The sequence below is a fragment of the Schistosoma haematobium genome, chromosome 3, assembly GCF_000699445.3.
Source record: "Schistosoma haematobium chromosome 3, whole genome shotgun sequence".
Lineage (NCBI taxonomy): Eukaryota > Metazoa > Platyhelminthes > Trematoda > Strigeidida > Schistosomatidae > Schistosoma > Schistosoma haematobium.
Window position 1 is genome coordinate 13,760,069 of NC_067198.1, and position 20,993 is coordinate 13,781,061.

The 20,993-nt window shown below is 31.3% G+C and overlaps 1 protein-coding gene across 1 annotated transcript in view; it reads left to right on the forward strand.

The window, feature by feature from the left end:
* CPLX2_1 (complexin 1) overlaps positions 1-20,993 on the forward strand; it is a 52,350-nt gene that overhangs the window by 25,793 nt on the left and 5,564 nt on the right. Inside the window, exon 2 of the mRNA XM_051213066.1 lies at positions 8,000-8,148. Within this exon, the coding sequence (XP_051069005.1) occupies positions 8,000-8,148 (149 nt within the window). The remainder of the gene's footprint in view (positions 1-7,999; positions 8,149-20,993) is intronic.

Below are 20,993 nucleotides of genomic sequence, written 5' to 3' on the forward strand. Positions count from 1 at the left end.
AATGACTCTATGTATTAGAGATATTAGATAATTTAGGACAGAATATATGACTGATATTTTAGACTACCAGGTTCAATACTTGTATGGTAAAACAAATTTCATAAAACTGTGAATAATTTTTTAGATGACTGTATACGATTATAGATAGTGTTTAGTTTTGTTTTTGAGATCACGATCCAGTTTAAACAAGGCAATTATTCAAAATTCAGAATCACTGGATGACCGCTTCGTCCTATTGTGGGACTTCTTAGCAATACACATCTACGATCCCGCGATCAGGAATTGTGTCATGATAAATGATGTGCAAATCTCCTTGGTTTCGAAGTTGGGCGTTCACACACGAGGTCGAAGGTCACTGGTTTGATTACTGGGTTCAGGGTTGTGGATGCATACTTCGAAGGAGTCCTATACTAGGACGAAACAGCCATCTAATGATTCCTAATTTTCAATGGTTGTCTAGTTTGAATCGATTGGTGATTTCAATAACATGTCTTATATGTTAGTAGGATTGGTTTTTTCGTAAAAGAATACGAAAAATATTATTAACATTCATTATCTTGATTTATGACGTTAAAGTGGTGTTTTTGGAAGGTTATAAATATACAATTGCCATTCTGCAGATTCCAACGTATGGGAAATTACCACCAGAAAATACTACAAAGTACACCTATCTACTAAAATCATGACAGAGTGTTGTATTGAGTGTGAAGTTCATACAAGGACCTCATCTACTGTTCATTCTATAATAAATCAGTATTATCAGGGTAGGTTAAGGGTAAGGACAAATTGTTTTTGAAGACAAAAAGAAGGTTTCAGTTTCCGTATAACCAAGGCTTCAATAAACCTTAGTATACGCCCTTGAAGGCTTTTGTATAACACTACAAATGCTGATTTGATGTCGACCTTATGACAAGTCTCAATAAAATATTTCACAATAGAGGAAGAGGTCTGTCTATCCTGAGATCTTATTTGACCATTGAAATTCATTTGTTTCTAGAGCCATTTTGGTATGTGTTCATCCACCCTTAATTGCAAATCACGATTGCTCCTTCCTATGTACCTGTTTCTGCACATACATGCAAATTGATAGACACAATGGAATGGGACACAATCGCTTTCGTGCTGTTTGGGCTTTTGGTAAAACATAGATCTTGTCTTTTCAATAATGACAAGTTAGTCTGCATAAAATGTCCGGCTGATGGCTAATTTAAGTCTCCGTTTCAAAATGAGACTATTTGAATCGCCTCTGAATGGCAACATAATGTAAAGTTGTTTATTGGGTGCCAGAAGCGTCATAGGTCTAATCGTATTGCTACCCCTCCAGCGGTTTATGAACTTCAATGAATAACCATTATTCATTAACGTATCAGTCAACAGTTTCGTCTCTACTTCAATAGTATAGCTAGTACAAATACGATTGATTCTATTGAATAAGCCCTTTATTAATCTACGTTTGTAATGAATTGGGCAGTGACTATGGAAGCTAAGATATTGCCCTGTCTACGTCTCCTTTCTATATATCGAACGTTGGATGGCACCATCATCTTTCCTGCTAATCAGTATGTCTGGAAAAGGAAGTTGGTTGTTCTTTTCTTCACATGTAAGAGAAATGTGCTTTTGACTACTATTGAATTCTTCTAACAAGCGGTTTATGTCTTCGCTTTTGTCCCCTATGATTATTATCCAGAGTGGTAATCACATTTGTTTTTGTATACTTTAATATTTTTCCTTTGTTATGACTTACCCTTAACCTGTCTCGTTGTCCTTTTAATTTTCATATATAAATCGTTCTTAACAAGTATGTGATCAGATTGCTCGAAATGTATTGTGCAAATATATCACATAATTCTGATAAACTTCGTCTTCTCATTGAATTATCGAAATATAAGATTTATTATATAACCGATTTGCAAAATGAAATCATGGTTATCATTATTCAGTTGAATATCCATTCAAATGATAATTTAAAGTTATCACTGACAAAGTATGCGATACGAACTTATATTTGATGTGCACAATTCCCTTTTATTAATAACCATTGAGAAACACTTTATTGTGAGGCGATACGCTTTTTTTCCAATATAAATAAGACAATTTAACCATTAAGAAAGCTTGTAATTGTTTTATTGCAAATACAACTGTGATGTAATGATGAATTAGATATATATCATCCAATGTTTTATTTTACCTAAGAATAATAACATTCAGAATGAAATTTTACAGACATAATATGGAATAAATACATTTTTTAAAGGATTTTTTCTGAAATGATGAAGAATATTTTCAGCTCAGGTGTGAGTGATATGTATGAAGAGTCCTTGAGCATGTTATCAAGTGTGAAAATGAAAGCGTCTCAATCAAACCATATAAATGATGGAATACAATACCATCAACTATTGATAACGGTTTCAAGATGAATTTAGTTCTTTTTCTAGTGAGAAACTATGACTTTTAAAGTCTACAAAGATAATAGTGAAACATTATTCCACTCTGTCACAAACTTATAAACTGGAAATTTGGACAAAAAGGATATGAACCCTATTAAACAGTATGGGCTTATTAGTCAGGCTCAAAATTCTTAAGTTCCATGATGTGTAACTATCATGAAACAGCTACGAAGAGCTTTATAATGTTCACTGTATTTTTATTTCATACCAGTCTAGTAGTCAAAACTAATCTCAGCTTACACTAATCGTTTTCATAAAACTAACCAAGTATGTATTTTAGTGGTACTTAGAAATTAATTTAAAAGATCATGAAATCTTTGTGTTCAAAAAATAAGTTAAGTTTCGTCTAACAATAGTTCTTATGCAAGAGCATTTGAAAGTTATTCGCAAATATTTTTGAATTTACAGAAAGATGTTTAGTTAATGATACAATAATCTTTTAACTTTATTTATTTAAATAATGGAAAAGTGTGAAAGTACAGAGTAATATTGGTTCTCTATGGTAAGGAGGTTCTACTTCCATTTATCAAGCTATAGGTTCGAGGTTGATAGTAGCCATTCATTATCTATATCCCTTATATTTACAATGTGTTAGGAAGCAGTATACGTAAACTTGTATATAATGAGGATGTTTTGATTTTTTTTTCAGCTTAAGACCACATACTACTTACTTTTAAACTGCCCATATTTCTTAGTAATATAAAAGACGACAGAACATAAAATAAATTCATATTACTGTCTTTTGTAGACCTGATAAATTTACTCGTTCTCCTGTAGACTTGATTGCTCTTTATTTTATTGAAAAAACCTGCCTAATTCATGCATATATATATATATATATATATATATATTATCAGGAGTTTTGTGGATGTTATAGTGATTTAATAGTTGAGTTTATGAGCCAATTGAATCTAGAACAACATGGAAAGCCTGAAAACACTGGATAGCTGTTCCGTCTCAGTTCGGGATTCCTCAGCAATCTACATCCACGATCCCGCTCGTGGAATTCGTACTCAGAACCGTCGGGCTCGAGTGCAAACGCTTAAACTCTCGGTCATTGAATCGGCATCTAACGATGTTAATGTCTAACGTCAACCAATCTACGAGATTGAGCGACACATCTACTATTGTCTTCAGTGAGTTACTATGTCACAACAGACTCGGTTGAACTCCATTGGTCACTTCTTCTCACTAGAACTCCAGGAAATACCTCTTGGAAACCGTCACTGATTAGCATATGATAATCATATACATATAATAAACATATTTTTGCTATGTCCCAATGAGTAGAAAAATTTTATTTCCAACCATGTACCGAAAACCGACACATACAAATAGGTATATTGATTTTAACTCTGCACATCCATTCTGAGCAAAAATTTCCCTAGCCCTAAATCTCTTTAGAAGAGCAACCCAAATCATTTTCTCAGGGGAAGACAGGCAGAAAGCAAAAGAGACTATAGTAAACATCCTGTTTTTTAAAAATTTTCCTAAAAAAATATAATTTAAAACATACTAAAACGAAGTTGTCCTTCGGTAAATAACAATCCTAATGAACCGTAGTTTTACCCTACGCCGAGGTACAACAGAAGAATTACAACGGATATTAAAAACTAAAGCTTTCTTCAAGACAACATTCTAAGAAACGTTTTAGTTAGAATTAAAGATGAAAATCCTTTCGCTTTCACTCAAAACTGTGTCTACGGATTAGGGTGGGTCGGCTGTGATGCGTTCTATATTGGAAAATTTTCTCGTGAGATCTCGAATCGGACCATGGAACATTTAAGTTACACAAAAAGACCTAATAACCCTGTAGATTTGGAATAGTTACAAACAAAAATATGAACAGAATTACATGCACTATTATTTTACTTTATTTTAATACATAAATACTAGTACAAAAGTGCACCAAATACATATGCAACACACAAGTCACTTGATTTGTGTGAGCTGTGATGCTTTCCTGGTGCTCAAACTGAAGCAGATGGTATTCTTAAGGGCCTAAAGGTCTGATCCACAAGGCAGTGGAGCATCGTAAGGAGATGCAGTCCCATGGTAGCCGGTGACCAATGATTAGTTCATACGCCATTTGTTCCTTCAGGATCCTGGAACCCATGTGCACCATTGGTTTTAAATTAGGATTTTCCGAATTCTCTAGGTGGATCCTCCCAATCCGCTTACCCGGTTAAAGCGTTGCACATTTGCTTTCCGTCCTCTCAATTTCGTACACAGCACCCCCGCCACGAGAAGGCAGTGAGTAGGACTTCCTTGACAGCGGTTGTATACGCGTGGCCATATGAGAGCATTTCGAGAGTGAGAGCTAACTCTCTCCACCCTCAACCGTACCAGGGTATTTGGAGGTAAAATAACATGGTTTCGCTTGGTTTTCATAAGCTGCTTACAATCTTTGATATTCAAAAATCATAATTACAAAATGACTTTAAATTACTTACATGAATGAGTTTAATTAAAAGTTACTAATAATCATATATTAGTATTTTATAGGAAGGATGTAAATAAATTTAATAGACTAAATAAAATATCCTAAATATATGCCTTATTTTAAAGAAAAGTAACTAAAGAGTTTTGATGTTTTATCGTAACTAAGCTGAAAAAAGACTGTTTAACAAAACTTTGGTCGTATTCAGTTTAAACCATTATGATTGTTAATATAATATAATCTTATTACTTTGAGCGTACTTATTATATTTATACAATCTACAGTATTTACAATAAGTGGATATAAAAATGTATAATGAAGTGACCGAATTCTAAATATATCAGGTAATATACACAATTATTAGACAAACATTCTAACGTGTAAAACAACTTTAGATAAGAGTCATTGTGTTGATTATTGTTTATTTATTTAAGATAAATAATGTTTGTTTTATGCTGGTTACATAAGTATCACAATTACTTTAAGAAATACAAATAAACATTTGTAGATAATGTTAGAATATCGGATGGGTTTTGTGGAGATTGTAATAATTTCAATGGTTAAGATCATGAATCAGTTGAAGCTAGACCACCATGGAAAACCTGGAAGCACTGGACGGCCGTTTTGTCTCAGTATGGGACTCCCCAGCAGTGCGCATCCAGTGCTTCCAGATTTTCCATGTTGGTCTAGCTTCAATTGACTCATGATTTCAATCTGTGAAATTTCTAACATCTCCACAAACCCTTTCTGATAAAAAACGTTTTCGTATAATTTTTCTAAACAACATCTTACAAATGTTTTTTCTCTCTTTATTCTGAAAATAATATAAACATAATATTCAACTGATTTTAATGAGTCCATTATGAAATGCCTATTAAATTGATCCATTCAAGTTAAGATCATTTGTCAATCATTTTATTATTGATGATTTAATTTGTTTTTGGTTGTTTTTGTTTTCTTCAAATCTTCGAACATGGTTCCCTCTTTTTGATTTGATTCATCTGAACTGATAACTATCACATATAACAATATGTATATTCATATGTTAAGAAATCCATTTTTATTCACACTGTTACAAGTGAATAAAACGGTTACTACTATTAAATAAGGGTATCTTGTCTATGATAATATATGAATGTGACAAAATCAATTTTACAGATATTTACTCAAATTCTCTTTACAAACAAAGTTTTTTTTTATTTTTAGGTTATTACAATAATAGAACATACATATTGAATATGGTCATATATATCATAATAACGAGTAATGAAAACAAAACCTCAGTAATTTGGTTCATTTAAATCCTAATCATAACTATGATTTATCTAATCTAAAAAATATAAAAAGTGTTTGTTTATAAAGTGACAATTATTTTATGCAACTGAATAGCTTAAGAAAAAAAATTGTTTCACAAAATGTCTAATGGGTCACTTAAAAACATATTATAAGCTTAGTTTTTGTATGAAATTCGAAAGTAAACAGTTATGAGCAAAGATGAATCGTGTCTAGTACTAGGATCTATGAGATGCATTTCTTTCTATTTGCGATTCATCAGATGGATGTATCTGCATATCATAGTTGATGTTCGCTCCGCGACTTGAACTCAGTACCGTTCGCTCCAAACGCCATCACGTTATCCACTTAGTTACTGAGTACTGATAGCCACTTGTTTGTGCAATGAGATGAAGTTTAAATTCAATTTGGTACTGTTTTACTTGAATCTTACCATTGACGATTAGGACTACAATTGATCAGTCTCTTATTGGCATATGTGCATCCTGTGCGGATTGCCTTGATATTGTCTTCATTCACAAGTATTATAAATAAGACGAAACGCGTGTCCTGGATTCCACTATTAGCCACTATCCATATTTGCTTAAAATGATTTTTTGTTTAAAATGAGTTATGAAATTGATTTTACCGAAAATTAAACATTCTTTTTGTTTTTAATTATAAATTGTATGTTCATTTTTAATTTTTAATAACAATACAATGATTGTAGTCAATAAAACTTTTCATTAATCATATTGATATGTGGGCGAGAATGATAATGATCGGTTATCTGCCTAATCAGACATAACTCCGCCTGGAGTCCGTCCGGGGGCTACTGCCTGTCTCAAGCCCGGATAAAGGAGGAGGGTTGGGCATGGGATTAGCGACCCCATCCCGTAGAAAACTAACTCGCTAAAAAAACGCTAGTCAGACATGTAGATAGTCTGAAAGGTGTCACATGAGTTATATATTACCCTATCCTTATTATTACTTATTATTGATTGTTCATTATTGTTGAATTGTGTCGGGTTTTTGGTGTGGAAATATGTTTACGTTGTAATCAGGCTAATCACGTGTTCATGATCTGAGTTGTGTTAAAGTCCTGTAGAATAAACACTGGGAAAGAATCTAGTCTAGATATTCGTCTAAAGGAAATTAACATTTCATTTGTGCAAACGTGGGAAACCCAACCGTTATATCACATGCATTATATTTAGCCAATATTATTTATATTCGACCCTATTGTTAAATATGATTAAATAAAGATTTTATATAATTAACTATATTACCACAAGTTTTATCTATTAGAAGGAAACCTAATTCATCTATATACTTTAAAAATATATGTCAAAAGAATATACTGTAACTGGGTATTATCCATTTTAAGCTGTTAAATATATCTCTATGCCTCATATTTAACAGAGTTAAGCTATTAACAAATGAATTTTTATTCATGTTTCTAGGTTAATATTGAATACGATTTAAGAAATTGAGTACTAATTACTACGTAAACATGTAACGTTAAATCAGCCTACTTTTTTTAAACTCACTTATTAGATAAAAGCTTGAAACATAATAAACCCTTATGAATTTGGATCTTAAAATTACTATAGCAATTATTCACTATTATCTTTTCTGGAAACATCTAGATCTGTAAAGTTCTTAACTAACTTGTCACCGAATGATCATCATGGAAAATTATTATCAGTTTTAAAATACTATTATAAATATAGAATGAAAATTTAGTTAAGATATATAATTTACGTAGTTCATCTATCTTCTAAATCTTCATATTTTTTACAAAATAACATCAATATTCAATATTTTAATTAACTTTTAGACGTTGCCAAAGATGCTGGATCTTTAGCAACAACAACAACAAATGATGATCTTGAAGCATCAATAATTGCAGCTGAAGAAAAACGTCGAGAAAGATTTGAAGGTTTAGAAGAGCAAAGAGAAAATATGAGACAAACAATTAGAGATAAAGTAAGTCTAGTTCAACGATTTTCTGGTATATATATACGTAATTACTTACGCCTGATACTCCCAGTGGAGCATAGACCGCCGATCAGCATTCTCCAAACTTTCCTTTCTAGTTCTATCCAATTGTAAGTACTGTACTGTACCACATAAAAACCTAAGTAATAAATGACTTCTGAATTTATTTTATCTGTATGTGATAAAGTTATGGACACTTAATTAATTAAGTCGAATCAATTTTCCGACTTTATTTGTTTACAACTGTCAATAATAAAGGTTTAAGCATAAATGAGAAATATAATCAGCATTTTATTTTGTGTAAATAACACCATAATTATATCTTATTCAAGATAATCTTATTTAGAGGATTGATAGATATAAAAAATTTATGTCCAATTTCAGATCAGTACATATATAACAATAATGCCTATTATTTCTACTAATATTATTGCTGTGCTCTCTGTGATTTTAGTTTCTCAGTGAAATATATATATATATATATATATATATATATATATATATATATATATAGGGAGAGAAAGATAGAGCCTATGTTAGATTATCTCACATTGTACGACAATTTCGATAAAGGAATAGAACATATAATCAGTTTTATTGAGCATCAACCAGAAGAATACCTATTTCCTTGATAACATTAATCAAATTATTAATTTACATGAATGCATTTAATAGACAAGTATAGTTTTGATAGTTTATATTTCCGTAAAACATTGTGAAATGTTATGTATGTTAATGTTGACTAACTAATATCAATTAAATCCTAATGAATAACTATATGTTTAGCCTTTTAGTGGTAGGTGAAAGTATATTTTATGTACCGATGCTGAATTGACCAATGTTATAATATCCGGTATCGTCCAACAACAACAACAAAACAAAACAAGTTCAAATTACCAATCGCTAAACGGATTCAATTTCTAATACTAAACACTAACATTAAAAATCATAATAGTAAAATTACTAGTCCTAGTCATTAAACTTTTGACTAATTTACTTGTGACTAGATATAATGTTTAAGTATTGTACAAAAGGGTAAGGTGTTCATGGGAAAGATATAAATGTTCTGATTGCTCCTATAATCATGAGATCCATGCTTTGAATGTTTTTTTAGAAAACGTCTTTTACGAAAATTTATTCATAAACTTTGTCTAAAGGCTATTGTTTTAAATTATTTGATTAGTTTGTTATTGAAAAGATAACTTTTTAAATCATCTAAATATATTTCATGCTACTAACATAATGAAATGGATATGTTATGGCTAGGATATAACACCATTTTAAAGATTGAAATATTTTGAATCTCAAAGTATGATTGGGTAGGATCAAGGAGTTAGGTAATTCCATATTTTACTTTTCGGCGAGACTCTAATTTATGGACGACCTTTGAACGAATCTTAGATGACCTTGATAAATATTAGCCAATCAGCAAACAGTCAGTATGGAGTAGAAATACATTATACAAAACCAAGGAAATAATGTCGATACACTTCTTATACGTGGTTCAAAAACTTGTCAAGGTTAGAAAGAGGTTCACAGGTTCTAAAATCGTAATGCATGCAGTAGAGGAAACCATCCACATGGCTACAGAATAGTCGGCCTTTGGAGTCATGATAAAGTTTCAAAAGCTCTTTCAGTCTCGACCATGTAGCTTCAATATTGTTTATGTGCACTCCGGTTGTTGAGTGCACAAAATGCTACTTGTGGATAACGACACGATACACATAACCAAGACTATGTAGGAGTCTGTACGCTCTCCAAACATCTATATATATTTCAGTACCTGGATGCAGCCAGTATTACTGGTGCTTTTATTATCCAGTTCGCATTAATTGTCATAATTTGCCTTAGTTAGGGATTATATATGGGTTTTTCATCACGAAGTGACATCAGCTATAATGCCAGAAATCTATTTAGCCAAATGGATGAAAGGCTTTCGCGTTAAAATCCGAGATCTATTATCTTATACCTGATTGATTCGTCCACAAATTATAGTCTCGCCGTTTTATTTGTTATAGCCGCTCAATTATCATGTTTTGTACAAAATTCCCTGTGAACCGATCGTACGTTAACATTAAGCATTGAAGTTGGCGCCGTAACCTTGAAATCTCTTAAACGCCTCTGATTGGCTCGTTCATAAATTAGAGCCTCGCCTCCTTTCTTGTAAACCCAGTAAGATTACATAATCTATCATAAACTATGTGGTTTGAAGTGATATGAGCTATTCACCACACCAATATAAAGGAATCTGGAATATTTAGTTTTACAAACATAAACGAAAGGAACCGTGTGCATTCTTAAACTGTAATTTCTTTTCAGATGCTTTTATTTTTAATTCTTTGAGTAATTTTTCTAAAATATTTCCAATTTAGGGGATTTGTGGATATTCTAGCATTTTAGCAGTTGAATTCACTAGTCTATCTAAGCTAGACAACGACTGAAAACCTGGAAGCACTGGATGACCGTTTCAGCCTAGTATAGAACACCTCATCAGTATGTATACACGATCCTACGCACAAGACACGAACCCAGGTCCTTCCTTTTTTCACACGAACGCTTAACTTCTAGACCATTGAGCCGGAATTCAATGCGTGCGAGATCGTGAATACACACTGCTTAGGAGTCCCATACTAGGACGAAACGGCCGTCAAGTACTTCCAGGTTTTTAATGGTGTTCTAGATTAGATTAATTTGCGAATTCAACTGAAATATTTTATTAGAAATTGCTGTTTTTTGAATAACTCATCTTTATGCTAAGTTTTAAACAACTGCGTAGAACAATAACTTGCATAAGATTCTTAATTTGCTATGGATAACATTTTATATTGTCTTAGATGATAGTTTTAATGTGATATCCACTTATTCTTATCGCAACACAATTAAAACTTTATTCTCAAAATACGGTTGAATTTACCTCATTACACTGATCTCTTAACAACCACATACAATCTAGATTAGTTATTATACATAATTGTTGTATATTCAAACAATAATTTACTTTGAATATAAGAAATTAAAGTATAGACACCACGTTTTTATGCAAAACAATCTATAAAGCTATGGTTAGAATGGTATAACATACAGTGATCCCAGGTTTTCTATGATGTTCTAGCGTCAATCGACTCATGCACTCAATTATTAAATTACTATAATATCCACAAAAACCCCTTCTGAAAATAATCATCATATGCTCACTAGTGACTGACTTCAAAAGGTATTTCCTGGAGTTCTAGTGAGAAGCAATGACCAATGGAGTTCAACCGAGTCTGTTGTGGATTGTATCTCACTGAAGACAATGGTGGATGTGTCGCTCAATTTTATAGATTGGTTTAAGTTAGACATTAACATCGTTAGATGCTGATTCAGTGGCCAAGAGTTTGAGCGTTCGCACTCGAGCCTGACGGTTCTGAGTACGAATTCCACGAGCGGGATCGTGTATGCAGACTGCTGAGGAGTCGCGAACCGAGACGAAACAGCTACACAGTGTTTCCAGGCTTTCCATGTTGTTCTAGATTCAATTGGCTCATAAACTCAACTATTAAATCACTATAACATCCACAAAACTCCTGATAATATATATATATATATATATATATATATATATATATATATATATATATGCATGAATTAGGCAGGTTTTTTCAATAAAATAAAGAGCAATCAAGTCTACAGGAGAACGAGTAAATTTATCAGGTCACGAAAAAAAGAAGAATAACAATGTCAATATTAGTTGAGAAGCAAAAGATTCTATGAAATAGATAGAATGAAGAAGATATTTCACACGATTATGATATCGAGTATATTGACTATAATTAAAAAGTAAAGATTCGTTAAATGCAAATGTGGGTAATTATAGTTAACACTTATTTTCCTATTCTTTCTATATATTTGTCTATATATAGACGTTTGAACTAATAACTACAATTTATATTGGAAAAGGGTAATAGTTTTTTTTATCAGATAAAGCCTAACTATTGAAATCAGTTTTGAGCTTTAATAATCATAAAAGCCAAGATTATTTTTTTAGTAATCTCACGGTTACTTATATTTGGTTTGTCTGAGATTTTAATACTTGCCATATATATCTTAGATTACTTAAATAACCTGTTATGACACGAGATGAAATATAATAGAGGAGTCCTATACTAGGACGGAACAACCGTCTAATGTTTCGAAGTTTACAGTGGTGGTCTAGCTTAGATTGATTCATTAATTCAACAGTAAAATATAGTATTTGACTGACAATTTGTGTATATTAGCTTGAAAAATAAAACATTTTCCTGCACAGTGTTTTGACTATTAGCTAAAAAAAGAAATGTATACTGACTACTAAATGTTAACATAATATTGAGTCGCTGAAAATTCACATCATATTAAAACACAGATATATGAACAAAGAATGTTCTTTTAAATAAGTTCTTTTAGGTTCCGCAAATGTATATCTAAAATAACAACCCAAAAAGTGGCCACATTTAAGGTAAAATACATCGTTTAAAAATCGTACTATATGCATTTAGGTTCATTTTTGTACTGGTTGTTTGAATCTCCCCATTGCCGTTTAGGACTGTAGTTGATGAATCTCTTATTGACATATATGCATCCAGGGCGGATTGCCCTGATATTATGAGCAGAGATGGATGGTGGAAAGCAGTGAAAATAAGGACATGCATTTCGTCCTATTTCAAATCCATCAGCTGGATCAACCTGGATTTCAGAGTTTATTTGTCACTTTGGGTTGCAAATTAGAGCAAAATGATTAATGTTGCGATGACTAATATAAAACGTAGACTTGATTAGGTTTATAGGTCGAATGAAATTATCAGATGAATGATCAGAATAAACATGGTTAAAATGGGGTGTGAGAGATGACAATATAATTCATGTATAATCATGAAAACAAATGTTTCGAAGAAGTATTCCACTGAATAGAATTAACTGACTTGTATTTCGACGAGCAGAGTTGAATCAAGCTGGATTCTTATCCGTAAATAAAAGAGTTACCGACCCATTATCGAATCTGCAAAACTCAATATTTTATGCAGTGATCTATAGTTTATCGAATATCAAATTGTATAGTCACATTCAAAGTCAAAATTGTATATCAAACTAACTAATTACTTCGTGTTTGTGTACAAGCATTTATCATAACTTATATTCTACAGTTCCTTTTACTAATTATTTCCTTTTAAATAAAACTCACAATAATGGCGAGTAAGTGAAACCTGTAGCTAGTAAAATAAACATCTAGTTTTCCATGTTCTTCTAAGATTTTCTTTTACACCTTAAAAATCAATCAGGAAACAACATTGAGTAACTATTACATCACAAAATGATCAACTATTGAATTGTGAAGATGTAATTAGACTTAAGACTTAGAAAGTAAGTGAAAAGAGTTTTATCCATATAAAACGGTATCATAGTTACTAAATAATTTAGTGAGCAAATAAAAAACTAAATAGATCCAACTTTATCATGTCTAAACAAAAACCTGAGTTATTATTGTATTATAAACAAAATAATTCTAGTTCTTTGCTTTATCATACAAAAATAAATGACGATAACATTAATGATAATTCATTTCTATTTTCATTGTTGAGGTTTCTACTTCACTGTTGTCCTTAACCTCTTATCTGTAAATGTATTTTTGATGTACTTAGCTTATACGATTATCACGAATACGATTGCCAAATTTAGACACATGGACTTATACGACCAACAAATGATGCATACACCTGTACGAATGGCCTAGAGTTTCGATTGGTCCTTTTCCTTGCCTCTTAGGTCCAGAACACCAATCTCAGCTTCGGCGATATGATTTATATATTTCAAATATACTCGATTCATATACAAGCCAAACAGGCCACATCACATCAGAAATAGAAAATAATATTTGTACAAGATCAAGCCCAAAAAAGTGACTGTGATTAAGAGAGACTGTAATTAATAAACTGGGCATAACTTAAAGATAGTAAATCATATAAGTCAAATCATGTAAGTCAAAATCAACTTTATTACAGACATTGACATACTTATAAATGCTAAAGCGATTAGATGTCAATATATGTGTCATGATGTGGCGAAAATTCCAATAGAGTTAATAAGATCATAAAAAATTATGTTTCGGAGGGAAAGTTCCAGAACGTTGAACTATTGATTAGAACTCATAGAGTTAATAGGCATTAAATGATTGTGTAATGAAGTAACTTAAAACAGATTAATGGTAATAAAGAAAGATATGAATTGAGATCAGTCAGCTATGAAATGAAGAAAACTGACAATAATGTTTTTGATTGAGATCATGAACTGATTGATGTTACACCATCATTGAAAACCTAGGAGCACTGAACAGCCGTTTCGTCACATTGTGGTAATTATCATTATTATCACGTGCTCACTAGTGACTAACTTCGTGAGAGAATTCTCGGAGTTCTAATGAGAAGCCGTGACCAGTAGAACTAATACATGCATAAACTAGTTACTCAATAGTTATACATTAGGAAGATACATATAATATTAAACCATGAATAGATCCCAACCGTTACCTTTCATTATTCTCGTCAGAATATAACAATATTAATCTAGATAATATTTTATTGACATTTATATCTTATTATTTAAATCGGTTTTTAAGGTATTCAACTTTTGGATACAAATTAAGGTTTTTGTTTTTATTGAATAACCCACTCCTTTTTTTCTTTTGGATTATGTAATTTATTATTTGATTAGGCAAATTTATCTAAGATCAGTATATTGACATCTAAAGTGATAGATTCAGCTTAGTTTCCTATTGATAATTAAAGATTATTGAAAATCTTTTCTTTATTTGGTTTTTAGTATTTCCTAACATGAAAGACAAACTTATCTTACCCCTATTCTTATCATAGCCTTAATGTGTTGTTATTATTATTATAACGGAAGAAACCTAATAATTTAATTGAAAAAAAATGAAGAAATTCCATCTTTAGTAGTTGAGATCATGAGTCAATTGAAGCTAGACCATCATGGGAAACCTAGAAGCACTGGACGACCAGACCAGTAGGTCCTGGGTTCGAATCTCGCGAGGCGGGTTCGTGGATGCGCACTGCTGAGGAGTCTCACAATGGGACGAAACGGTTATCCAGTGCTTCCAGGTTTTCCATGGTGGCCTAGCTTCAATTAATTTATTATCTCAACAACTGAAATGACTAAAATCTTCACAAATCCCTTCTGATATCTTTTTATATTCACACAGTCTATAGAAGTTATGCAATCTATTATTGTTATTATTTGTAGTATATAACGTAGTATTATAATTTCTCTGTTACGTCATCATATTTATTTACTGTTCATATTTTCTCACAGAGTTTATATTTAAAACTTTATATATAAATCTGTATAAATGATAAATTTCTTTATTTAGATTTTCTATTTGTAATCCATACATGAGAATTCATAATGTCTAAACTAGTTCTATCATTTATTATACGTAGGAGGAAAATATGATTACAAATTATTAGATTGAATCAATGAATTGAAACAGAGTTTTAGTTGATAAAGAAAAAAGAAGAAGCAAAAAAAGAAGCAACAGAACAAAGACTACAATTTATACGAATAGTCGTCAAGATTAAAAAACTATATATTTCTTTGATGATTTTGATATTGATTATTACCCTGAAGAAGTCCAGACAAGTTAGCTGGACAAAACGTTGGAATGATTGAAATTTCAATCACTGAGATTATTTCAAATATAATTTCTTTTACATATAAAGAATACAATTACTTATTGAATTAAGTTACTATTATCAAGTCAGAATTTTATTTTATAACAAATGAAAGTTAACATCTTCAATTTCTATGTGTAATTACAGGAAATAATTTAAAATAGAAAAAGAGGGAAAAAAACAAGTGAAATTTTTTAGTTTATACACGTAGGCGTAGATAAATTATGTCGAAGTTCTTTATTTTTATGGCCCATGTGAACTTGTTTTTCTCCTACTCCTTTTTCTTTTTCTTTTTCCTCTTCTCCTTCTTCTTCTTCTATCTTGAAGTTATTTTTCAGAATACAACTAAATAAGTATAAGAATAATTTCATTTTAAAAGGTTTAGAATTTCTCATTATTTTTATCATCCTTTTTAATTCTATAAAAAGTTTACTATTTAAAAGTCATTTGTTTTATATCTCCACTTAATTGTATGATTAAGAAGAAGTTGATTAGATCTATTTAAGTTGAACATTAAGCATATTTTCGTGGTTCAATAATATTTACTGACTTACTTAAGCCTGTCACTCCTAATGGAGCATAGGCCGCCGACCAGCATTCTCCAACCCCCTCTGTCCTGGGCCTTCTTTTCTAATTCCATCCAATTCTTGTTCATTTTTCTCATGTTTATTTCCATTTCTCGGCGTAATGTGTTCTTTGGTCTTCCTCTTCTCGCTTAGTCTTGAGGATTCCATGTGAGGGCTTGTCTTGTGACGCAGTTGGGTGTTTTCCTCAATGTCTGTCCTATCCACTTCTTCCTAATTTCTTCCTCCACTGGGATCTGGTTTGTTCTCTCCCACAGTACGTTATTGCTAATAGTGTCCGGCCAACGGATCTGAAGTATTTTCCGTAGACAACTGTTAATAAACACCCGTATCTTCTGGATAATGGCTTTCGTAGTTCTCCAGGTTTCTGCCCCATACAGTAGAACTGTCTTGACATTTGTATTGAGAATCCTGACCTTGGTGTTGGTTGACAGTTGTTTTGAGTTCCAGATGTTCAATAATAGAGTAGTTTCAAAATGAAGATGGATTTGTAGTGTTGATTATTATGTTAAGCCTACGTAACTTATTCTAACTTTTGGACAAGCCAATTTATTCATTCTACTTGAGTCATGTTTTGATCTTGTCAATTAATCGCTTATTAACCTTGACTGTTTTTATATGAACGTATGTGTGTGCACTTTTTATTCTACTCATCATACGTGTGTAGCGTTTTTTGGTCTGACTATATATATCCATTCACGCTTGATTAAATCGAGTTGGCTTACACGCCATCTCCGCTGAGCGTGACTTCGCTTCGTTTCTTCGATCGTTTGTTTCGATCAACAACTGTACGAACTGTACATATTTAAAAATCCATTCTCGTATTTGACTTATTTGATTCTATTATTCACCAACGTGAGTTAAGTCGATAATAATATACGAGAATTGACGATATATCTATTTCGATAATAATCAATCATAAGATATTACTGGTATCAGATAAAGGACCACCAAAGATTTTATTTCAAATTGATAAAATGTAGATGTAAGGAATTTAATGAAAATGCATTGAGTATTACTTATGTATGGTTAAAATACTTTGTGACAGATAGAAATAACAAGTTAAATTATGAGGTCATAACATTTTATTGACTCAGTTAATTTAACTATACGTTAAGAATGCCTAGACGTAGCTTGTCCATACTTGTATTGGTGTTCGACATAAAAATAGATTGGATGGCTGCTAAAGACACCCGAACAAAGACATAAGACCACCTTATTAATTTACTATTTATTATTCTGTGTCAAGTATGTTGATAATAGTTTAATGGTTGCAATCTTAAAAGAAAATAATTACAACCTATAAATAGAGAGGATAGATAATATTAATCACTATGGTGCATTCAGATTTGTTCTCAATCTTCTTCCTAACTTTAAGTATCATTCCACCCATTTTACTGTTCAGTATTGTTTAATATTTTTTTCAATAGTTGAGATCATGAGTTAATGGAAGCTAGACCACCATGGAAAACCTGGAAACACTGAATGGCCTTTTCGTTCTATTGTAAGATTCCTTAGCAGTGCGCATCCACAACCACTCCATGCGGAATTCAAACCCAAGACCTATCAATCTGGACCACTGAGCTGGTCGGTATCCAATAGTGTTAATGTCTAATTTCAACTCATCCACGAAATTGAACGACACATCCACCATTGTCATATATTTTTATAGATAGTATTTCTCTAATCCAATTTCCCAGTATAGTCCATATTATATCACGCTTATTTTACTTTTCACATCATATAAAAAAATCATAATATCTAAGATTAACTATAAGAATTAAATAAATCGATTATAAAAATATATTGGAACATTATTAAGAACATATCAAGGTTACTAACTGATTTTTATCACTATACCATTTTCAATGGTAATAGATTGAGTGAATTTTAAATGTTTTTTTTATTTTAAAAAAAAATTCAATTATCTATTAAATTTGTTCCACATATATGTTTACAGATTTTAATCTTTAAAACTTGTTTACATGAGCTTTTACAGTTCTATTTTAATTACTTTTCTCTTTCTCCCTCCCTCCCTCTCTCTCTCTCTGTGTTACTAATTTATTCCCAATCTATTTAATTACAAACAACTTTTAAATGTTTTTGTTACATATTCAACATGAAATGTTAAAGTGTTTATTATTGAAGATAAAATATTTTCCGGGAAAAAAAAGGAGAGAACACATTTAGGGTGTTACTTTCTAATTTTAAATTTAATGATTAGAAAAATAAATGAACCAATCAAATCTACTTTCTTTTTTTTGTTGTTGTTGTTTACTCTTTTTTTTCATCTCAATTTGCTTATTATCGTTATGATTTATTTTTATCTTTTATTTAGTAAAGTTACATAATCAATAATGTGAAGTATTTTATGTTGTATCGAGTAGTTATCAGTTCATTAAACCCCCGTTTTTTTTTTAAAAAAAAAACAAATAAATATAATGTTTTCAAGTTTTACTCAGTAACTAAAATAAATAGTATGTTATTTGAAGTGAAGGGGTTACATAAGTAAATATCATGGGAATTGAAGTAACTCTTTGGTGAAGTTTTGTTCTCTGAGCTAGATGGTATGGTCGTGGAGCTTTCATCGTTCTTCTGAACAACATCATCAGCACAAACTTCAGATAGACTTCTACCATCCAGTTCAGAGAACCAAATTCCATCAAAATCATCCAACTGAGCTACAAATCTTCTATACCATTTAAGTAACTCTATTAGATATGATCAATATATAGGATCAGTATATTTTAGGATAATAATTTGACTTAAGGTTAAAATGATTAACTTTGTCATTTTTTATTCAGTTGAATAATCTTTAATAATTGAAAAATATAAACATTCTTTTTATTAAGAAAAAACTTATTCAGAGAAATGAAAATTGAGCGACACATCTACTATTGTCTTCAGTGAGTTACTATCATACAACTGACCCGGTTGAACTCCACTGGTCACTGCTTCTTACTAGAACTTCAAGATATACATCTTGAAGCTTTTCCATGGTGGTCTAGCTTCAACTGACCCATGATCTTTAGCTATTGAAATCACTACAATCTGCACAAAACCCCTTCTGATACATACAATTTTTGCATTCAACATTGTAAACAAAAATAATATTGAATAATGAAAATCAAACTTCTAAAACAACACTCCAAAATAATTTGTAGAGATACTTCATTATAAATAAAATGACTAACTAATGTTGCATTTTACTTAAGGATATGTTTAACACATTATCGAATATTATTGTGTGACTAGGTTAGTATGTAATGATTTACACTTTTAATTTATCAAGTCTCAGTGTAGCTAATTTCAGTTAGTAATAAAAATTACCTTAAAATTAGATAAAATTTCTATCAAACCTTCTAAATAGACATTCTTTATAGATAATAGAAGTTTACTTATTGTATGTGAAGACAAACAGAGAAAAATCGTTGTTAGAGATCATAGTTTTCAGATCTACGTTAAGTTAGAAGGGCCATGATCGTAAGTAATCGTAACACGTCATGAAATAACTACTGGATTCCGTCTGAATATTCTAAAATCACTGTATTCAGTACAAGACCTGGACATCTGATATGAGTTCTAGTGTATACAAAACAATAGTCTCCAACTACCACAAGACAGTTATCTAATAACATTTATTTTACATTTATTGATTGGTTAACTTCAAACCTTGATAAAGAATGACTTTGAAAAATTAAAACACATACTCCACAAATCTATAATAAATACTTCGCCGTCTTTAAGTTATCATTTTATTGCATCAGTATACTAAACATTAATCTATAAACTAATAACTCAAGGATATTAACACGTAATAGATTTTAATTTTTTTGCTTTACGTTTATGATTCCATAATAAGTATTTGATTAATTGTTAGTAATAGAATTGTACACTAATATAGTTCTACTGATACTGACCAGCTAGAATTTGAAAAGGTTTTAATGCTTTCTTGTTAGTTTTTTTCTACAAATCTTCCATTCGATTCATAAACTATAATCACCATGACTATGTTTTGATTTTCAAACCAAACTAAAGTTAGATTCACTTGGTAGTGTTTACTTGAATCTTCCCATTGATGATTAGGACTGCAACTGATCAGTTTCTTATTGGTATATGTGTATTGCCTCGATATTGCCTTAATTCACAAGCATTATAAGCAAATATGGATAGTGGCTAGCAGTAGAATCCAGGACACGCGTTTCGTCCTTAGAATGCTTGTGAATGAAGGCAATATCGAGGTAATCCGCACTGGATGCACATATGCCAATAAGAGACTGATCAATTGAAGTCCTAAACATCAACGGAAAGATTCAAGTAAAACAATACCAAATGAGTTTAAACTTCATCTCATTGCACAAACAAGCGTCTATCAAGACTAAGTAACTATATGGATAAAGAGATGGTATTCGAAACGAACGATACTGTGTTCAAGTCCCAGAGTGAACATTAACTCTGGTATGCAGATACATCCATTTAATGAGTCCCAAATAGGACAAGACGCATGTCCTGGATTCTACTACTATTCAATATCCATCGTTGCTTCTAA